This window comes from Gekko japonicus, unplaced genomic scaffold, assembly GCF_001447785.1.
Source record: "Gekko japonicus isolate JY-2015 unplaced genomic scaffold, Gekko_japonicus_V1.1 scaffold847, whole genome shotgun sequence".
Lineage (NCBI taxonomy): Eukaryota > Metazoa > Chordata > Lepidosauria > Squamata > Gekkonidae > Gekko > Gekko japonicus.
Window position 1 is genome coordinate 511,035 of NW_015174868.1, and position 21,777 is coordinate 532,811.

General features: G+C 49.5%; 1 protein-coding gene across 1 annotated transcript in view; it reads left to right on the plus strand.

Moving 5' to 3' along the window:
* Positions 1-21,777, plus strand: part of LOC107121777 (adenylate cyclase type 10-like) — a 107,823-nt gene that overhangs the window by 68,611 nt on the left and 17,435 nt on the right. The window contains exons 21-25 of the mRNA XM_015424767.1: positions 1,674-1,749; positions 6,524-6,755; positions 12,375-12,482; positions 17,163-17,338; positions 18,824-18,983. Of these exons, the coding sequence (XP_015280253.1) occupies positions 1,674-1,749; positions 6,524-6,755; positions 12,375-12,482; positions 17,163-17,338; positions 18,824-18,983 (752 nt within the window). The remainder of the gene's footprint in view (positions 1-1,673; positions 1,750-6,523; positions 6,756-12,374; positions 12,483-17,162; positions 17,339-18,823; positions 18,984-21,777) is intronic.

The following is a 21,777-nucleotide window of genomic DNA, read 5'->3' on the forward strand; positions in this document are numbered from 1 at the left end:
AGGAATGCCAACAGAAAACCTGAGTGTCAGTTTAGAGGGAAAGAAAATGATAAGCTTTGACCAACTAGCTGGATCCATATTTGGATTCCCAGATGTGAAACTGAGTTGTCAAAAGGAGAGTGGCGGGCAACGCTCCCTCTAAGCTGTGGAGTCTTGTGAGCAGAAATTCCACTTTGTGAGCTACTGGCATTAAAGTTGTGAGCGAGCGATTGGGCTACTGCATAAATTAGTTTGCTCTGCAGCCATGCCTCCTGAGCTAAGACAAAAATGTGTGAGCCGTAGGCTAAAAAACTGTGAGCTGGCTCACACTAACTCAGCTTAGAGGGAACACTGGTGGGGGCGGTGGTTTAGATCAGGGCTGCGATGCTGGGGGTCCCAAGCTGGAAATGGGCCCCCGGGCTTCTTTTAAGTGTGGTAAGGAAGAAGACAGGTGCCTGTACTATACCCATCTTTTTCCTTCTCGGAACTAGAAGTAGCCAGAGGGAAAGGCGTTGCCAGTTGCTCTAGGGCAGGGGTGGCCAAACTTGCTTAACATAAGAGCCACATAGAATAAATGTCAGACGTCTGAGAGCCACAAGGCACGAACAGATATCACACACACATTTTTTATTTTAAAAAATACAAATTTGCTTTTTGTTAACCTTAAAGGAGATTGCCAAAAATACAAACAGAAGGGGTAAAAACAGATATCGATAATGATATTAATTTGTCCAATGATATTTATTTGCCTGAGAAAAAGAGAGAGAAAGAGACAGGTGGAAAGAAAGAATGGAAGAGGTGGAAAGAAAGAGAGAGAAACAAAGAAAGCAAATAGACAGACGAGAGGGAGAAAAAGCATGCCTCCCATTCACTTCCCCAGCCGCCCTGCCGGGAGCCGCACAATATGTGTGAAAGAGCCACATGTGGCTCCCGAGCCGCAGTTTGGCCACCCCTGCTCTGGGGGAGAGTTCAGTCCCTCTTTCTCCAGTGCAACGTCCCTGGCAGTGCGGTAGGGAAGAGTGGGAATTGTCGCCGCCTCTTTCATATGCAGAAATTCCATGAAGCCGCCTTATACTGTGTCAGACCCTCATTCCATCACTTGGCCCTTTCTGCACTCTCCTTTTAATCCATGCTCAACGCGGTGTCTAAAATCAGATTCAACCTTCTTTTCAATCCAGGTTCCCCCCACCCCCGAGTTCTGCATTAAAACCAAACCCAACCTTCTTTTTATTCCATTCCCCCACACACACACATTCTGCATTACATCACCTCCCTTCAGTGGTCAGCCTGGTTTCAGCCTGCTGTTGCCGCAGTTTTTTTTGGATGCTGTTTTGCTGCGATCTTATATCATCTTGACTCAAACACTGAGAAAATCTGGAGTGGCAGGCAAATGCAGAAAGGACCATAGCCAGTATTGTCTATTGAGCTCTCCAGGGTCTCAGGCAGAGGTATTTCTCATCAGCTACTGCCAAATCCTTTGACTGGAGATACCGGGGATTGAACCTGGGACCTTCTGCAGGCCAAGCAGATATTCTATCACTGAGCTAAAAGCACATCTGTTCCTCGTTCTATCAGAGGAACTGTGTTCTTGGATACAAGCTATTCAGTTAATGGTATTAATACTACTAATGCTGCATTTTTAGGTAATTATACTTCTGAGGGAGACTTACTCTTGAATTCTGCTTCCTTTCTAGCACAGTCATCCTTTGACTTTCTCTACAAACGATATACATCTATCAGTTTGGTTGAGATGGAATCAAGTAATGGTAGGTAAAGACATTTGTTTTATCCACCTTTCACCCTTCCAAGGGCATGTAATAAAAGCCCTTTTACCATCGTCTTTTTTTTTTTTGGAATGATGAAAACACATTGGCAATCTATATATCTAATACCGAAGTAGCCCCCTCTGTGCGGATATCTAAATCAGCACAGAGGGGGCACTTGGGGGGGAGGGAGAGTTTTGTGCACACGTGGGGCGGTCCCCAGGTGTGCACAAAAATCTAAAAAGTTTTTTAAAAATCGGGAGGATACTTAAATCCCCCCAAAAGTGACAGAGCGTCCCCTGCGCATGCGCAGGGAACGCTCTGTAGCTGGCCTCGCCGCCGCCGCCACCGCCGAGCCGGGGGAGGACTGGCCTCGCCGCCACCGCCGCCTCGGGAAGATCGAGGGGGGGATGGAGGAGACGGAGCTCTTCTCTCCCCCCCCCCGCGAGCAACACGGGTCCCTTTACGGGGGGGAGGACTGGCCTCGCCGCTGCCTCAGGGAGATCGAGCGGGGGGGATGGAGGAGACAGAGCTCTTCTCCCCCCCCCGCGAGTATCGCGGGTCTCCTTACTTGTATTTTACTAATGTGCATTTCTTCTTTACTGTCAGAAAGTGGTCCTGAGCACTTAGCTGGATTAACAAAGCGCTTGTTTAGAGGAGGTAAGCTGATCTTTTCAAATGTAACAGATTATTCTTGAAAAAGTCAAAATGGCCGATGTACCCCACTCCAATATTCAGAGAAAACAGTCTCTCTCCATTAGGGATGGGCATGAACTGGGAAAACGTGGTTCGGTTTGTGGCATGCCTGGGTCATGAACCATGAACTGCCGCAAACCTTTAGCCACCAAATGAACTGGTTCAGTTCGCGTGAGGTTTGTGATGAGGTAGAACAGGGCCCCCCCTCATGCTAGAGACAGCAAATTTGCAAAGGATTTTTGGCTGACTCTCCTCTACCTGCCCTCCAAGTTTGTTGAGGATTGGATTTATGGGGTCTGAGTTACGCATCCCCCCCAAAAGAAGGTGCCCCCAGAAAAATGCTTTCCAGGGAAAAGACAGGCAGTCATTTTGACAGGTGCAGGTTCAGGAGTGTTTAGAACTAATCCTGTGCAAGCTAGAGACATCAAAGTTGCAGGGGACTTTCTAGCTCAGCCACAGAGGTGTTCGTATGAAGGGGTTAAATGCTGTTCACCAAAAATACCTTAAAGGCGCAGGGGAAAAGGTGCCCCGAATAAGTGGCTTGGCAGTGAAGTCCAATCGAAGGAGTCTTGGTGCTCTGTAGCTTCCACTTGATACTTCAGCAGAAGACCAATCAGAATGTATACTTAGTGGGTTATTGTGTATTTGTATCTATGACCCATATTTGCTTGCTTACTCATAGGAAGAACTACAAAAAAGTGCTCTAAATCAGGGGTGGCCAAATTTGCCCAACGTATGAGCCACATAGAATAAACATCAGATGTCTGAAAGCCTCAAGACATGAACCAATATTCACGTTTTTACTGGGAAATATGCAAATTTGCCTTTTATTAACATTAAATGAGACTGCCAAAAATAAAAACAAAAGGGGTAAAAACAGATATTGGTAATGATATTTATTTGTCCAATGATATTTGTTTGCTAATGATATTTGTCTAAGAGAGAGAGAAATAGAGAGAGAGGTGGAAAGAAAGAATGAAAGAGGTGGAAAGAAAGAAAGAGAAAGAGGAATTTCAGACAGGCAATATATTCCGGAAGAGGAACGGTTCCCAAATGGTTTCTGGTCTGTCATTTCAGACAGAACCGTTTGAGAACCAGTTCCCTTCCAGAATATATTTGTCATTTCATACACAATCGCGTCTGTTCCATTTAGGAAATGGGGCTGAAGCATTTTACCTGTCAACCGCTTCCAAGTACTCCTCAGTGTCCTCTCCCGGTTCCGATGCACTTTTTCCCACCGTTTTTCGCCCGCGCGGGCGATCTCCGGCTTTTTTTTTAACGTTTGCTTTATAGCATTAGAGTGCTATAGCGCTATAATGGAATAGCATTATATCAATCCCATTGGAATGCATGGAGTGTTTTGTTATACTGCTATAGCGGTATAGCGCCCTAAAGCGAATGTTCAAAAAAAAAGCCGGACATCGCCCGCATAGGCGAAAAACAGCGGGGGGAAAGCGGTGCAGTCTGATCACTTCAAAACGGATCATTACCGGCTTGAAACCGGGTGAAACTGGGTAATGTGAAATTCCCCCAAGAGAGAGAAACAAAGAAAGCAAATAAATGGGAGGGAGGGAGGGAGGGAGGGAGGGCATGTCTCCACTTCCCCAGCTGCCCTGCTGGGAGCCACCCAATATGTGTGATAGAGCCGCATGTGGCTCCTGAGCCACAGTTTGGCCACCCCTGCTCTCGATCAATGCACTTACATCTTTTCTTTCTTTTCTACATAGGGATGCCGATGATCTATCAGGCGCCATTAACCATACAAGACTCCTTTAGGTTTGGCAAGGACTTTCCTCTTCTTGAACTTTCTGTTGTGATTTGGGGGAGCACTGCTTTAAAAAGGCTTCTGAGAGATAACATGCCTATGTTACCCAAACTGCAGGGGATGGACACATGTCAGCATCCCCACAGGAATGGTTCCCAGAACTGGATTCCTGGAGAATCTTTTAATCTTTGGGCTAGCTCAGTGGGTGGTGTGAAGGGGGCCAAAGAGAATCTTTGTCTAGGAGACCGTGGTGGTTCTGGGCCAGCCCGGTCCACACCCCTCTTTGATGTCCACATAAGACCCACCCCCACAAACCTGCTCTGGCTTGAGACGTTAGTGGAGCAGAAGAATTAAGAACAAGGAGGCTGCTCCTTGTCACACCTCGTTTGGCCTTGAGAGGCCATCATTTCTCAACCAGCCAAACCTCATAGCTGTTGTGCCAGAGGCCATTTTCTTGCCTGAGGCAAAGGTTCTTTCTAGTGGATTTGGGTGGTCAAAGAATGCTCAACAAGGAAAGGGACTGTGGTACAGAAACACTTTAACTGCAGGACATAAATCGAACAGTTTGAAGAAGATCCTCATGTATGTTCAGTTGTGGGGGGGGCTTCTTCAGGGGTCATTTTGTAGAAAAAGAGGTGCAGGAGCTCATTAGCATAACTCATTAGCATAACTTATTTGCATATGCCACACCCCCTGACCTCACCGGAAGTATGTCAGAAGGCAACACCCACCGCTCAGGCTCCACTGGACTGTTTTTGATTGCTAGCTATTGTGGGGGGGGGGGGACATGCAGATCTGTCCTCGTAGAGGAGGGAGAGCTTGTACCTGAATAAAACTTGGTCTTAAAGGTGCCACTGGACTGTTTGGGTCCAGGGGGCTGGGGGGGAGCTTCTGCAACTTACCTGTTTCCTTCTTGCTCTGACTGAGGGCTGCTGGGAGCAGGGGGTGGGGCTTGTTGCATGTGCCCGCCCCCTGGGCTCTTTACTGCCGGAGCTCTGCTCCTGTGCGCTCCTGCAGGAAACGACCCCTGCTCACAGCTACAGTTTCCAGCAGCCCCCATGAAGCCCAACTGCTGCTGTTTCCAATGAAGCCCAACTGCTGAGAGCCAGCATGATGTAGTAGTTAAGAGTAGCAGACTCTAATCTTGAGAACTGTGTTTGATTCCCCACTCCTCCACATGCAGCCAGCTGAGAGACCTTGTTCTCTCACAGCTGTTCTCTCAAGAGCAGTTCTCTCGGAGCTCTCTCAGCCCCACCTATCTCACAGGGTGTCTGTTGTGGGGAGAGGAAGGGAAGGAGATTGTAAGCCACTCTGAGTGAAGGGCAGAGTATAAATCCAATTCTTATTCTTATTCTTCTCTTCCTGTTTTTATACCTTCTTAGGTACAGCCTCCTAGCACAAGTCCCTCCTGGCAGGCATACTGAGTCAGGTTCCAGTACTTGTGCCTGGCTTCCCCTTATTAGGAAGGGAAATTGATCCTTCAGCTACTTGGATGCCCTAAGCTCAGATAAGGTTCCCTGACACCACCATTTCCTACTCTTCGAGGATTTCTTCTGCAATGGCACTACAATAGCTGATTTGGTCCTTGGTCTCCTCCGTCAATTCCTACATGCTAATCCCCTGGTTTCCCCCCCATAAACTAAAGAAATCTCCAGAAACTGTCCTGTAGACCCTAGTGTTTTCTAAGATGATGATGTTCTTGCTGTGCATGTTACGAGCATCAGAAGAACATAAGAGAAACCATGTTGGATTAGGCCAATGGCCCATCCAGTCCAACACTTCATGTCACACAGAGGAGGAGGAGGAGGAGGAGGAGATTGGATTTATATCCCATCCTTCACTACCCGAAGGAGTCCCAGAGTGGCTTACAATCTCCTTTCCCTTCCCCACAACAGACATCCTGTGGGGTAGGTGGGTCTGAGGGTCTGAGAGAGCTCTCCTAAGAACCGTCCTCGAGAGAACAGCTCTGAAAGAATTTATGACTGACCCAAGGTCACACCAGCAGCTGCATGTGGAGGAGTGGGGAATCAAACCCGGTCCTCCCAGAGTAGAGTCCACGCGCCTAACCGCTACACCAAAATGTCCAGAACCCAGGTGCCATCAGGAAGTCCTTTTATAAATAAAAGGCTAATTTTTTTTTTTTTAAGGAGGTGCACCAGCAGGGCCAGAACTCCAGAAACGACCCCACTATCGCACTCCGAGCACCAAGAATACAAAGTCTCACTGCCCCAGACCAGAGTGTCCCATGTTGGGGTGAGAGACGAAGCTTGGACTGGGAGGCACTGGCCCTTCTCCTCTCTCCCTCTCTCCTTTCTGACAGGGCGACAGAAGAAGAAAGGACATTTCTCTACAGGCTGGATGAAATCATCTGGTTTCTTGAGTACGGTGTGAGGAAGGTCAAGACCAGGGGCTCCTGCAGTTGTGAAGAGACCGTGGACTCTGTCGTCGTGCCCTTGTCGCATCACTGCATGGCTCTGGGGGACAACGTCCGCGCCTTTTATTACTTGCTGGAATGTGCAGCTGCTTACGTACACATCTCCAACAACTACATGGTAAGCGGGGGGCACCTTCACCCATCAGGCGTGTAACCAGTGTTCCCTCTAAGCTGAGTTAGTGTGAGCCAGCTCACAGTTTTTCAGCCTCCGACTCATACATTTCTGTCTCCGCTCAGGAAGGAGGGCTCCAGAGCCAACCGATTTATGCAGCAGCCCAATCGCTCGCTCACACCTTTAATGCCAGCAGCTCACAAAGTAGAATTTTTGCTCACAAGACTCCACAGCTTAGAGGGAACATTGCATGTAACCCCTCTTAATCTCCCCCTTCCCGTGTTGTTGAGGTGCAGCCTGGATTCAGGTATCTTAAACAAGTGGGGTTTTTTTTTAGATTTATCTTCTGTGGACAGTTGTAAAGCACCTGGATGGCCCAGGCTAGCCTGATCTCATCAGATCTTGGAAGCTGTTAAGTCCGTGCTTAACAATAATAGTCAGAGAGTGATTCAGCAAAACTCAAGTTTATTCAGCTCTTCAATCGACTTCTTCTGACACGGTACAACTCCTCATAGCCCGAACAGCTTGTCCATTTCAGCTGCTCGGTATTTAAACATTCCGGCTAATGTAGCCACACCTACTGTACATTAAACCAACCTATCAGGTTGTGCGCATGAACGACCAATCATAAGCGGTCCCGCTTACATACATTCAAATCTGATTGGCCACAATACATTTTGGCGCGAATCCCTGCCGAAGCTGAAGCTTTGCATGGCTTCTCTATGGGAGGATTCACATACCTCCTGGTGCATTCAGGGCAGCATCTGAATACACTACAGAAGCTTAGACGGGTCGGTCCTGGCCAGGCCCTTAGCCACGGTGGTGAAAAAAGGGGCGGTGCCCCACCGTTCGAAGCCTTGAGTTAGTGGTTTACAGAGAAAAGAAGGCTGAATTTACAGCTCCGGGTCTCAGTAACTGGAAGAAGGCTCTCACACTTCTTTAATTCTGCAAATTATGTAAAACAGTTGCTCAAGAGGGCATTTTTATAAAGCTTATACACAGGGCTATTTTTGGGCAGGAACGCACAGGAACGGAGTTCCGGCTGGCTTCAGAGTTGGCCACGTCCACTACAGCCAAAGCCTCTGCGTGTGTGGCTACAGAGGGAAGGCCTGGAGAGTGACTCACACACCCCGGCGACTCCAAGGCGGGTGGGCCAGGGGGGGCTCTGGAAGGATCAGGGAAGCATTTAAATGCTTCCCTGTGCCTTCCCCAGCCTGTCCAAGGGCTGGCTTGCCCAGGCTCCCCGTAGCCACGGGGCACCCAGGCAAGCCAAGGGAAGGCAGATAAAACTGCCTTCCCTTCAAGGGAGGGCTTGCTCGGGCTCCCTGCAGCCGTGTGGTGCCTGGGCAAACCAAAGGAAGGCATGGGGTGTGGCCTAATATGCTAATGAGTTTCTGCTGTTGGATGTGGTCTATTAGCCCTGCTTATACAGAACAGGACTATAGTCTGTGCCATAGTACACGCTATATATTACTGATTTGTTGTACGTTCTATCATGCTCTTGCCAGTATACGCTATATATTACTGATTTGTTGTACGTTCTATCATGCTCTTGCAGCATTGTTTTCATTTATTTTTTTTGTAACTCCATTTTCTGCATTGCTTGACAGAGCATGTTTGATACTTCTTTTTTTTTGCATTTTTGTAATTTTTGTATGCCAAATCTTATCGCATTTTTATTAGCCCTCTCATGCTGTTTGGTTACAGTCTTCTGTACCATGTAATCCACTTTAAGTCTCAAGTAGAAAACTGGTCAATAACTAATAAGGTATAAATAATGAATAAATAATGATAGGCCGACCACCACTGTACTCATTTGCCACCCCCCAATAAAAAAAAATTGGCTACAGACCTGGTCCTGATGTCAGACAAAGTTACTCTCAACAACACTCTCTGGCAGTGATTTGTTTATTGATGAATAAAGATATTCCAAGCTGAGACCAGTACAATGTCAGAACTGAGGTTCTGGCAGCAAAATCACCAATTATAGACAGGTCAAACCAGCCCCCCCCCCTTGTGTCCCGTCCAATCATTCCGCACAATCATCCCGCCTAGTTTTCGTGCACTCTACACCCCCACCTGTGAATGTACTGTTATTTTTCTCTAAGACAGCAATGCAAGCACAGTCATCTCCAAGGTCATCCCTGCATAGGAAGGTATCTTAGGAAGAGTTACATCGCCACTACAACAGAGCCATTCACATACTCCCTAACTCACACCCCTCCCTCAGGAATTTCCCTCCCTCTGCAGGCCTCAAGTCCCCAAAACATAGCAAACGACAGTTTGAGTTTGACATCTGGGGCGATATCTCACTAGAGCTGCCTCGCAGCACAGCGCCGTTTGCCCCAACACAAACATGTCAATTTCACACCCGAGGCTGCAGGGCTGCATTTTGAGTCGGGGCTTCGCCCGATTTCCTCCGCAGTTTCGTGATCCTGGTTTTTGAGGATCATGAAACTGCGGAGGAAATCGGGCGAAGCCCCAAGTCAAATGCAGCCCCGCAGCCTCAGGTGTGAAATCGACATGTTTGTGTTGGGGCAAACGGTGCTGTGCTGCGAGGCAGCTCTAGTGAGAAATCGCCCCTGGTTAATAAGATCAGGATTGCTACACAGAACCAGGCAATGGTAAACCACCTCTATTTGTCTCCTGCCTTGAAAGTCTCCTGGGTGGGCCATCACTTGGCTGAGACTTGACGGTAATTTCCACCACCAAAGCTGAACAAGTTTGGCTGCCAATTAAATGGGGTGTTGGCTCGAATACTGCTTTTGTTTTCAGCTCCTGTCATACAAGCAAGAAGCCTGGGCCGTTTTGTAAGATGAACACCTTAAATGAATTAACAGGCTTTGCATTAGGCTCTGCCTGTAGAAACCACTGTTGGGGAGAAGGGGTGCATGTGAAGAGTTATTTCTCGCCTAAACTGTTGCCTTGCCTTCTCGAGCCTTGCCCAATCATGTCCGAAACTGACAACAGCATCAGTAGAATAGTCACCATCTTGTCCTTGCCTCCTATGATGTCTTGCCAATCCGTTAATAGAAAGAACTACATCTTATCTGGGTTTAATCCAAAGTAACATGTGGGAGAGCAGAGTTCAAAAGATCTCTGGCGCAGCGTTGTGATTGAAAAGTTACAAAGTAAGTTGTTTCGGGAAATCAGAACGACAACGACAACAAAACGCTTCTACAAAAATAGCAAAAGCGTAAAGAGCAACAAAAGGTAGATGGTCCCACATTGCGACGGCCAAACCAAGCACTGATCCATTATAGTCAGGTCTTTCGCTTAAGTCATCGGCAAGATGGCGGCAGGTGCACAGTGACTCAAACAAAGAAATGAGAAGCCGAATATTCAGCTCAGCCCAGGCTTAGCCAGCATCACCTGAAACCTGGTGCCAGAACTGGAAAAGCTACCAGCTATAGAACCAATTGCCCTGACCTGGATAGCCCAGGCTAGCCCGATCTCACCTGAACTTGGAAGCTCAGCAGGGTTGGCCCTGGTCAGTATTTGGGAGGGAGACCACCAAGGAAGTCCAGGGTCGCTACACAGAAGCAGACAGTGGCAAACCACCTCTGACTGTCTGTGGTCTTGGAAACCTCATGGGAGTCAGCCAGGGCTCTTTTTGTAGAAAAAGCCCAGCAGGAACTCATTAGCATAATAGGCCACACCCAACAGCAGACACTCATTAGCATATTAGGCCACACCCCTGACTGCACCACTCATTAGCATATTAAGTTGCATTCCCATGCTACCAGAGGTGTGGTTATCCAGCCACACCCACCTTTCCCTTCTTATTCTGTTTACCTTGTTTGTTGTCAAACCAGGGCTTTTTTTGTAGCAGGAACTCCTTTGCATGTTAGACCACACACCCCTAAATGTAGCCAATCCTAATGAGTTTCTGCTGTTGGGTGTGGCCTATTATGCTAATGAGTTCCTACTGGGCGTGGCCAACTCAGGAGCCAGCTGGAACTCCGTTCCTGTGTGTTCCTGCCCAAAAATAGCCCTGGGAGTCACCATAAGTCTGCTGTGACTTGACAGCGAAAAAAGAACCAGTTCCTACTTAAATCTTCCAATGGGATGATGCTTAAAGCTCCTAACACTGCTAGGTACTGCAGGAAAATAAAAATAAAATATGTTCTGCCCTAAGGTTTACAATATAAAGGGTTTGATTGGCTTTCCCAATCAAAATGGGCAGCCAGGGCTTTTGCCAGAAGAAACAGAGAATCAAACACTAGCCGTTCTCCATAAAATATGCCAATATGGCCTTCAAACCGTGCAAAGAAATAAAAATGGAAGGGCACCTTGATGGTACTGGGAATTAGGGTTGCCAGCTCTAAACTGGGAAATTCCTGGAGATTTGAGGTTGGCGTCTGGGGAGGGTAGAGTTTGTGGAGGGACCTCAGCAGGGTCTAATGCTATCGGGTCCATTCTCCAAAGCAGCCAACGTCTCCCGGGGAACTGATCTGTGGGGATCAGTTGTAATTCCAGGAGATCTCCAGGCCCCACCTGAAGGTTGGCAACACGGCCAGGAATCCACATCTCACTGCCTGGGCTGGAGCAGGAAATTCAGCAAGCACTGCTATGTGCAGGCATCTCAACAGATACACTGGTGGCGAGGGGGGATTTTTTTTCAGTTTAGAATGAGCTGGTCAAATTTCCAGCACCAAGTCCAGCCAATAGAGGCCTTTTTTTTTGTCATAACACTGAACCGAGAGGTTCTGCCCCCGTGCCCCAACCCACTGAGCTCTGTTCTCTCTCTCTCTCTCTCTCTCTCTCTCTCTCTCTCTCTCTCACACACACACACACACACACACACACACACACAGGATCAATCCCTAGATGCCCCTTGTGCTCTACCAACAACCATAATTGTTAAATTTGATGAATTCATTTAGGGATGCCAGCCTCCAGGTAGGACCTGGGGATCCCCCGGGATTACAGCTCATCTCCAGAGATCAGTTCCCCTGGAGAAAATGGATGCTTTGGAGAGTGAACTCCATGGCAGGGGTGTCGAACTCATTTGTTATGAGGGCCAGATCTGCCATAAGTGAGAACTCGTTGGGCCAGGCCACGTGTGTCATAAAATGTAATGCCAGGTAGCGAAGATATAAACTTTAGGACACAAACACAAAGAGTATTTTTACTTAAAATGAAAACATGCTTAAAACATTAGCACTCTTGCAATATTTTGTTTAACTGTGTCTGATGACTGACACCTCTTGCTCTGAATTATTGCATCAAAATGTCTGTGCCGTTGCAATCTCGAGTGTGCTGTGCAGGTGTGTATCTGTAAGCTACAAACCTACAATGACGCAGCAGCAGCAGAACTGGAAGAAGAAGCAGAAGACAGCCAGTTCCACTGTGGGCCTGATAGAAGCCCTTTGGGGGCCTGATCTGGCCCCTGGGCTGCATGTTTGACACCCCTGCTCTATGGCATTGTACTCCACTGATGTCCCCATCCTCTCAGGATCCATACCCAAATCTCTAGGAGTTTCCTAACTTGGATCTGGCAACCCTACAACCCCCACATCCCCTGTCGGTGGCCAGGGGGGACATGGCAACCCTGTCTAGTGTGGGGTGCAAAGAAAGTAACAAAAAAGGGAAATGATCTGTTCTGTGCTGTTCTCGTTTGAGGCCTTTACGTATCTGAATACAGCCGAGAGCCTGTTAAAATCCTTGGACTCCAAGCAGAGAATCATTATCCCCTTTGAGAAGTCCGTTTTGTGCAGTCTCAAGGCTGAGGTAAGAAGACATCGTCTCGATTTCATGTTGTGCGGGCGGGGCCGTCTGGGTACCTCTAGGCACTGTTTCCTTCTCTGCTGAGCCTGTCATGCAGTGGAAAGTAAAACCAACCACCACCACCCTAAAAAAAATATGGGCCACGTGGCCTCCTCTCTGCCAGAAGCAACGCTCGTACAAATTCTGGCATTGGCTGGGTAAGCAGGGGCCGCAGACCAGAGGATTCTGGGACGCTGCTGGAGAAGGACCAGAGGGTGGAAATAGGGTCGCCCACCTGCAGGTGGCACCTGGAGATCTCCCACTATTACAATTGACCTCCAGACAACCAAGTTCAGTTCCCCTGGAGAAAATGGCTGCTTTGCGGGGGAAGGCTCCATGGCTTTATAGCCTGCTGAGGCCCCTCCCCTCCTCAGGCTGAACCCCCACAGTCTCCAGGTATTTCCCAACCCAGAGCTGGCAACCCTAGGTGGAAATTAGGTGTGGGGATGTTAGATACGAGACTCGAGGCAGCAGGTGAACAGTCATAACAGCTTTACTGAACACGAAGTCAGAAGAACCAGAACGAGACATACAATGGAGCAACAGGCTCCTTTTTAAACAGTCCGGGCTTGGCAAGCCACGCCCACATGTCAGATAATGTCCAATCAGAAACTGTACATAAAGACCGATCACTTTGCTTTCCTCCAGAACGTCCTTTGTTCTGATAGGTGGGTTTACAATGCCTTTGTCAGACTCAAGCTCAATACAATATACATTTCATTTCATACACAACAATCCTCCCCCCTAAGACGAGACAACCCTTGAACAGATATAGTCTTTCAAATAAGAGGACACTGCTTGACCCATTGGGATCGTCTTAACCATTAGTGGGGTAGTAGGAAGAGCTTCGGGCTCCCTGTGAGTGAGCTCGGTTTGATTCCTTAGGGGACTGACTGTCCGTGGCCGATTCCCATAGTCGTGGCTCTGCTCGCCCTCAACTATGCCTGGGGGTTCCAGTCTGTTCGGGGTCCGGAGACCCTACCTGACTGTCCGAGTCAGGTACATCGGCCACCTGGGGAAAGGAATCAGGGACTGAGTCAGCCCACCGTTTGCGCAACTGATCCACATGGCGCTTCATCACTCTACCATCATTTACCTTCACAGTGTAATGGTGGGACCCTAGGACATGGGTTACTGTGGCTGGTAACCATTTGTGCCCGCTACCGTAGTTCCTCGCATACACACATTCACCTTCACAAAACACCCTGGGTTGTTCAGTGGACTCACTGTTTGGCGGCCTGGCGGAGGTTAAGTCCGGGTGCATATGGTCTAACAGTTTGGTTAGGCGTCGACCCATTAGCAACTCCGCCAGACTCCGCCCCATCACGGAGTTTGGCGTGATGTGTTGGTGAAGGAGGAAGGACGCCACCTTCTGGCCCCAGTTTCCTTGTACCAAATGGCCCAAAGTCTCCTTTGTGGTCTGCACCATTCTTTCGGCTTGCCTGTTGGTTGGTTGCCGGGTGGAATGGTGCAGACATGCTATGGGCAATGAGGTTTGCCGCCAAAACTCCTTAAATTCAGTGGCTGTGAAGCATGTCCCGTTGTCAGACACCAGTGTGTCTGGCAACCCATGCGTAGCAAACAGGCGACGTAATACATTTATCACAGTTAGTGCTGTCATCTTTGTTGTGGGGACCACTTCGAGCCACTTAGAATAAGTGTCCACACTAATTAAAAAGTTCTGCCCCTGAAAGGGGCCCACAAAATCCACATGCACCCTGGACCAGGGGCGGTGACACTTTTCCCACTGGGTCACTAGTGCATGTGGGGGATCAGGCCGGGACAACTGGCATTCCCCACATTTCTGGACCCAGGACTCTATGTCTGCATCGATTTTCGGCCACTAGAAATACCCTCTGGCCAGTCCCTTCATGCGTACGATGTCGGGGTGGCATTTGTGCAGAGCCTCTAATAGTTGGTCCCTTAGTTTGGGGGGAACCACCACCCTGTTGCCCCAGAGTAAACATCCCCAGTGCACAGACAGTTCATTTTGCCGTGATGCAAACGGCTTAAAACAGTCATCGGCGCACCCCACCGGCCACCCCCTCCACACCCAGATAAGAACCCTGGCGGTGATGGGGTCCCGGGAGGAGGCGGTCGTAGTGTCCAAGGCATGCACCGGAGGTTTGGCCAGTTCCTTGAGGGCCATCACCTCAAAAGCTGGTGCAGGGTCAATGTCCAGTTCTTGTAATGGGCAGCGGCTGAGGGCATCGGCATGCCCCATGTTTTTTCCAGGCCGGTGCTCGAGGACATAATTGTATGCTGACAAAAAATACCGTCCAGCGCAACATCCGCACAGACAGGATGTTGGACATCTGGCAGTCTGGTGCAAAGATCTCAAGGAGGGGCTTGTGGTCCATGTCCATTATGAATGGTCTGCCGTACAAAAAGTCGTGGAACTTTTTTACGCCAGTCACTAGCGCCAACCCCTCCTTATCGATTTGGGCATAGTTCCTCTTGGCCGGGGTGTCTGAGAGTAGTAGGCAATTGGTGCTTCCCTGCCGTTAGCCAGCACATGGCTCAACACAGGCCCCGCCCCATATGGAGACACGTCCACAGCCAATACCAGTTGCTTGGTTTCGTCATAGTGGGTAAGGACTGCATCGGATGACAACAATGATTTAATAGCGATAAAAGCTCGGTCGTGCTGAGGGCCCCACTTCCACTTTGCCCCCTTGTTGAGGAGGCGATGCAAAGGTTCAGCTATTGAAGCTTTATGTGGCAGGAATGCACGATAAAAGTTCAAAATCCCTAAGAAGGATTGCAGTTCCTTCTTAGAGTTAGGCTTCGGGGCGTTTTGAATGGCCTGTACCTTTCCTTCAGTAGGGTGGACACCATTAGTGTTGATTTGGAACCCCAAGAACTCCACACTGGGTACTCTCAAATGACACCTGGCCCTCTTTACTTTCAACCCAGCCTCTTGGAATCGACATAAAACGGACCTGAGGCGTTCTGCCAGTTCATCCTCGGACCGGCCGGAAATCAACACGTCGTCGAAATAGGGGACCACCCCTGGCAGGTCCCTTAACAAACCCTCCATTAGGCCTTGGAATATGCCTGGGGCCACGTTTACACCAAACTGCAAGCGATTCACCTTGAACGCACCCCAGTGCATGACAATGGTTTGCGCCATGGCAGCCTGGGGGTCTACTGGCAGCTGTTGATAAGCCTGAGCCAGATCTAATTTGGCGAAGACCTTACCCTCCCCTAATGATGCCAGCACATGACTAATTACGGGGACTGGGTAACAGTGCTGCTGCAGAACCTTGTTGAGTGTACATTTGTAATCAGCACATATTCGGATAGACTCGTCAGGCTTTACCAGTGTCATGATAGGGGTCTCCCATTTTGAGTGTGATACCTGTTCAAGCACACCTTGAGCCATGAGCTTGTCCAGCTCAGACTCTATACGCGGTTTCAGATAAATTGGTACCTTGCGATACTTAAGCCGTATAGGCGCTACAGCAGGATCTAGGTCAAACGTTACAGGTGGCCCCCTATACATTCCCAGAGTACCATCAAAAACATCTGCAAATTCCACATACAGCAAATTCAATTTATTTGCATTAACTTGGTTAATACCACATATTGCAATTCCAAGGGCCTCAAACCAGTCTAAGACTGGCTCGGCGCCCCTCGGCAACAAGGAGACTCAGAGACTCCTTGAACCCTTTGAATTGTACCTCAAATGTGGATTCGCCGGCCACATTGATGCGCCTTCCCTGAAAATCGGAAAGGTGGATGGTGCTCGGCTGCAAACGCTGACGGCTCCATTGCGGAAACAAACGTTGCAAGGTTTCAGACGATCCCGAGTCAACCTCCATCAAACTGCTAGGAGATCGGGTGGGCAGGGTCCTCTGGCTGCGGCTTGCAACTGGCAGGACCATCCCCACGTGGGGTGGGGCTTGGAGCCAGGACATCCCCAGTCTGACGTCGTCATGTTGGAGATGCCCCGCCCCCTCCAGGAACACCCCCCAAAGTCCCCTGCTGGGGACAACGATGGACCTGGCAACCCTAAGTCCTACCCCTGATTCCATGTACCCCTGATTCCATACATGCACCCATAATCCCATTACACAGAAAAAGAACACATATACTTACCTACTTTCTTCACACACAGAAACCTAGAAGATGGGAAGAGCAGGTCCATTGTTCTGTTTCTGAATGCAAAAACAGGCACCACTGAAATGGGTTATCTTTCTCAGATCTTAGTGGTAGGTGGGGTGCTAGGGTTGCAGTCCCCCAACAGAGGTGGGGGTGTACATGCTTTTGGGGGGCCCGATCTGGCCAGCGGGGGGAACCCCACCCCCCAAAAGCCCATCCACACCAATGTGCCTGGTGCAGTGATGTCACCCAGAGGTGACGTCTAAATGCAGAGCACGTTGCGGGGGATGCTCTATCATTTGAGGGAAAACTATGGTTACCATAGAGTTTTTCCTCAAATTATAGAGCATTCCCCCGCAACGTGCCCTGCATGGTGACATCACTTCTGGGTGACATCATTGAGGGGCACGCACAAAGTTCACACACCAATCATTGAGGTGGGCATCTCTGGTTCAGAAATCTCGGTCGTCCTACTGTGACTAAGTTGTGAATGACCGTAACAATGATCACTATTGGTTTCTCCTGCACTTGTCTCTGTAGGTCTCTTACAATATGGGTCAGCTTAATTTGGCAAAGAAACTGGTGAGGAAGGCTTTGCAGTTTTTGAACAGAAGCTTTCCAATGACCATTGTTGGAGCCTTTTTCATGTCCATGGTGGAAACGTCCAAACATAGGGCGCATCAGAAGAAGCAGACTTCTTGGGAAACACCCATCGGGTAGGATGCTGTGACAAACATTTTTAGAAAGGCTTGAAGTCACTTGCGTTCAAAGGGTTCTCATGGGCTACCTGGCCCCACCCCAGACCTCAGATGTTCTGTTTGTTTGGTCTTCCAGGGCTGGTTGGGCACTGTGTGAAACGGGATGCTGGCTTCGATCAACCACCTCGTGTGACCCAGCAGGGCTCTTATATTTTTATGGCCCTTGCCACACCGGGGTGGGGGGGACACAGGCAAAGTGCAGCTTTTTAAAGGCGCACCAAAAAACACACGCGGCGGCGGGATCACATAGACCCGCTGAGCTGCCGCGCACTTCCTCCCCAGCATGATCAGATGCCGGGGGAAGCCACTGAAGAGGGAGGGAGGCAGCCGAACTGCGCATGTGTGCGCATGTGCAGTTCGGCCGGGAGGCTGGATTGCTGCGGAGGACGAGCGTGCCGGTGATCCCACGGCCGCGCTTGCTGCGGTGCTCCAGGTAAGGCCTCCTCTGTATGAGGTTCTTTTTTACAGCGGGTTTTCCGGGTGTAGGGACGGATCGGGGACGGGTGCGCGCCGCTTCCCAGATGTTGTGGTGAGATCGTGCCATTTGCTGCACGCTCGTTTGCTGTGCCCCCAATCCGTCCCTCTCCCGGGCCAAAATCTCCCGTGTGACCAGGGCCTATGTATAGCTGTCTAGTCTCTATTGGAGAAAAACCCTTTTAGGGAATTCTGTCACTGCCCTCAGCACTGCAGCACATGCCTTTATGCAGCTGAACGGTTTTTTTTTAGTTACATACTTTATAACTGATATTTTACCCTGTGTGTCTTAGGGTGTGATCACACTGGCGGCTTAGTGCGATATGGCACTGCCTTTAATTGTACCGGTTTAAAATGTTGCAGGGCATATCATCCATCCAGCACACCCTGCTGCGAGTTAAATGCAGGTGGGCGCATATGTGTGCATGCATGAGCATATGTGCTCATGTGTGTGCATGCGTGAGCATATGTGCTCATGCGTGTGCATGCGTGGGCATATGTGCTCATATGTGTTCATGTGCTCATGTGCTCATGCACATCTAGGCAAAAGCTCCCAAAAAACACACCCCAGAGGCGGAAGCAGATCTGTGGGTTCAGACTGCCAGTCCATTTTGCATGCACTCTGCCGCATTGAGACATCCGGTCACACACAATGAATGCATGGGGAACTGAAAACACCACTTGTGATGTGGTGCCTTTTCCACCCAGCTCCGAGTCATCCTATGATGGGGTGAGTGTGCCTGGGGAACGCTTGACAGATGTACGACGGAGTCCATTTGATCCACAGGGGAGGGGTGGCTACGTCGGGCTAAACTGCTCGTGAGATCACACCCTTAGTGTTACTAACACCATTGTTTCTGTATTCCCTCCTTACCCACCCATACCTCACCAACCAATTCCACGTGATCCGTGCCAATGGTTGCAATTCCACTATGAAACAACGGTGAACTTTCGTGATACCTTTTGTAGCAGAGAGAAAAGACTGGCTATTCTGTATCAGCAGTGCCACTGCCTTTCTCTGCTGTGGCAGATCTTTAGCCTGGACCCTTCCACAAACAGTAAGAAGCTGGCCCACTTGGCGGCTCTCATGATGGTGAACTGCGCAGAGGAGTCCCACGACGAGTGCCAGGTATGTCCATCAGAGCCAAAGCACTTTTCCTCCTGACCTGGCAAGCTTGAGAGCCAGCTTGGTGTAGTGGTGAGGAGCAGCGGACTCTAATCCGGAGAACCAGGTTTGATTCTCCACTCTTCCTCCACATGAAGCCTGCTGGGTGACCTTGGCCCAGTCACAGTTCTCTTAAAGCTCTCTCAGCCCCACCTACCTCACAGGGTGTCCGTTGTGGGGAGAGGAAGGAAAGGTGATTGTAAGCTGCTCTGAGACTCCTTTGAGTAGTGAAGAGTGGGGTATAAAAACCAATCCTTCTTCTTCTTCTGTCTTGACATTGTGGGAGGGGAAGCACGTAACTGGTAATGTCTGGATGTTTTTAACACTGGATGGTTTCATATTAATTGGTAATCCGTTTCCACCAAGTCATATTCACAGTCAGGGTAGGTAAAGAATGGTCAAAGAGTAGGTTGGTTTCCTGGGGTCATTTCGTAGAAAAAGAGCTAGGGGAACTCATTAGCATAACTCATTAGCATATGCCACACCCCCTGACATCACTGGGAGTGTGTCATAAGGCCACACCCCCTGACATCACCGGAAGTGTGTCATAAGGCCACACACACACACCCAACGGTCCCGGCTGCCGCCGCTGGCCTTACAGCTCCACTGCCGAGCCCCATGAGGGGCCCAGCGGTGGACCTGCAAGGCCGGCGGGAGTGCAAGGAAGCCCCGCAAAGCCCCTCCCTGGCCCCAGGCAGGCAAGGGTGGGGAGAGGCAGGGAGGAAGCAACTTACCCTCCCTCTTCTCCTGCCTCCTCCTGGCTGAATGAGGGCCAGAAGCGGGGGGCGGGGCTTTGTCATGTGCCCCGCCCCCCGTACCTCACCCGGGGGAACTGTGATCCCCTGTGATCCCCCCCAAAATGACCTCTGTTGGTTTCCCTCTTTTCTAGTGCATGATTATCAGTCAGCAAGGTAAGAATTCTCATCTGCATTAATGACTGCAAATACAGCACCAAGGTCTTTCACTTGTTCCAAATTAAAATGGGCAAGTATACTGGTTTTTCACCTTGGTCCTATGATAGACACAGTAGTCCTGTTCACAAGTTATAATTTGTATACAATAGGGTTGCCAGGTCCCCTCGTCACTCTGGTGGGGGGCTTTGTGGGGCATTCGGTGTGTGGGTGGGGATGTTGCGTAACGTCCCCGATGCAATGACATCACCCAGAAGTGACATCATCGCATCGGTGACATCGCACGGGGACACTCCAATATTTAGGTGACTCTATGGGGGTTTTGCCCTCAAACCATAGAGCTTGCCCAAATCCCAGAGCATCCCCATGCGACGTCCCCGACACGATGATGTCACTTCCAGGTGACATCATTGCATCAAGGACATTGCACAGCTCTGTCCCTGATTAGGGGCAGGGTTTCCCCCACTGGCCAGCCGGTCCACGGTGAGGAGAAGTCCCTGAAACCAGGGGATCCCCGCCCAGACCTGGGGGCTGACAAGCCTAATGTACGATATACACGATTTTTCAGTATGCTTGATGGTGGTGAGAAGGGCCATCAAGTCACAGCCAACTTATAGCAGCCCCATAGTGTTTTCAAGACAAGAGATGAACAGAGGTGGCGGTTTGCCATTGCGTGCCTCTGCATAGCAGCCCTGGAATTCCTTGGGGTGAGCCAGTTTGGTGTCATGGTTAAGTGTGCAGACTCCAATCTGGGAGAACCGGGTTTGATTCCCCACTCCTCCACTTGCAGCTGTTGGATGACCTTGGGCAAGCCATAGTTCTGACAGGAGCTGTCCTTGAAAGGGCAGTTCTTGAAAGAGCTCTCTCAGCCCCACTTACCTCACAGGGTGTTTGTTCTGCGGAGGGGAAGGGAAAGGAGCTTGTAAGCTGCTCTGAGACTCCAAGTGGAGGTCAGGGTATAAACCCAATCTCTTCTTCATAGAATCATAGAATGTTCGAGTTGGAAGGGATCTTGCAGGTCATCTAGTCCAACCCCCTGCACTCTGCAGGCGCATACCCGAAAGATAACCCTACAACATACCCGAAAGATGGTCGTCCAGCCTCTGCTTGAAAATGTCCAGCAAAGGAGCATCCACCACCTCCCAAGGCAGTCTGTTCCACTGCTCAACCACTCTTACAGTTAGGAAGTTTCTCCTAATATTTAGCCGGTAACGACTCCCTTGTAATTTCCACCCATTAGATCTAGTCTTGCAATCCGGAGCAAGAGAGAATAGATCTGCTCCATCTTCTAAATGACAGCCCTTCAAATATTTGAAGATTGCAATCATGTCCCTTCTAAGCCTTCTCTTTCCCAGGCTAAACATACCCAACTCTTTCAGCCTTTCCTCATTAGACTTGGATTCCAACCCTCTCACCATTCTGGTTGCCCTCCTCTGGACATGCTCGAGCTTGTCAACATCCTTCCTAAAATGTGGTGCCCAAAACTGGCCTCCAGGTGAGGCCTGACCATAGCAGAATAGAGCGGGACTACTACCTCCCGTGATCCGGACACAATGCTTCTGTTAATGCATCCTAAGATTGCATTCGCTTTCTTCGCAGTCACATCGCACTGCTGGCTCATGTTTAGCTTGTGATCAACCAGAATACCAAGATCCCTTTCACATATGCTGCTGTCGAGCCAAGTCCCTCCCATTCTATATCTGTGCCTTTGATTTTTTTGTACCTAAGTGTAGGACTTTGCACTTATCTCCATTGAAATTCATTTTATTTGTCTCAGCCCACTGTTCCAGCCTATCTAGATCATTTTGAATCCTGACTCTGTCTTCTTCAGAATTAGCAATCCCACC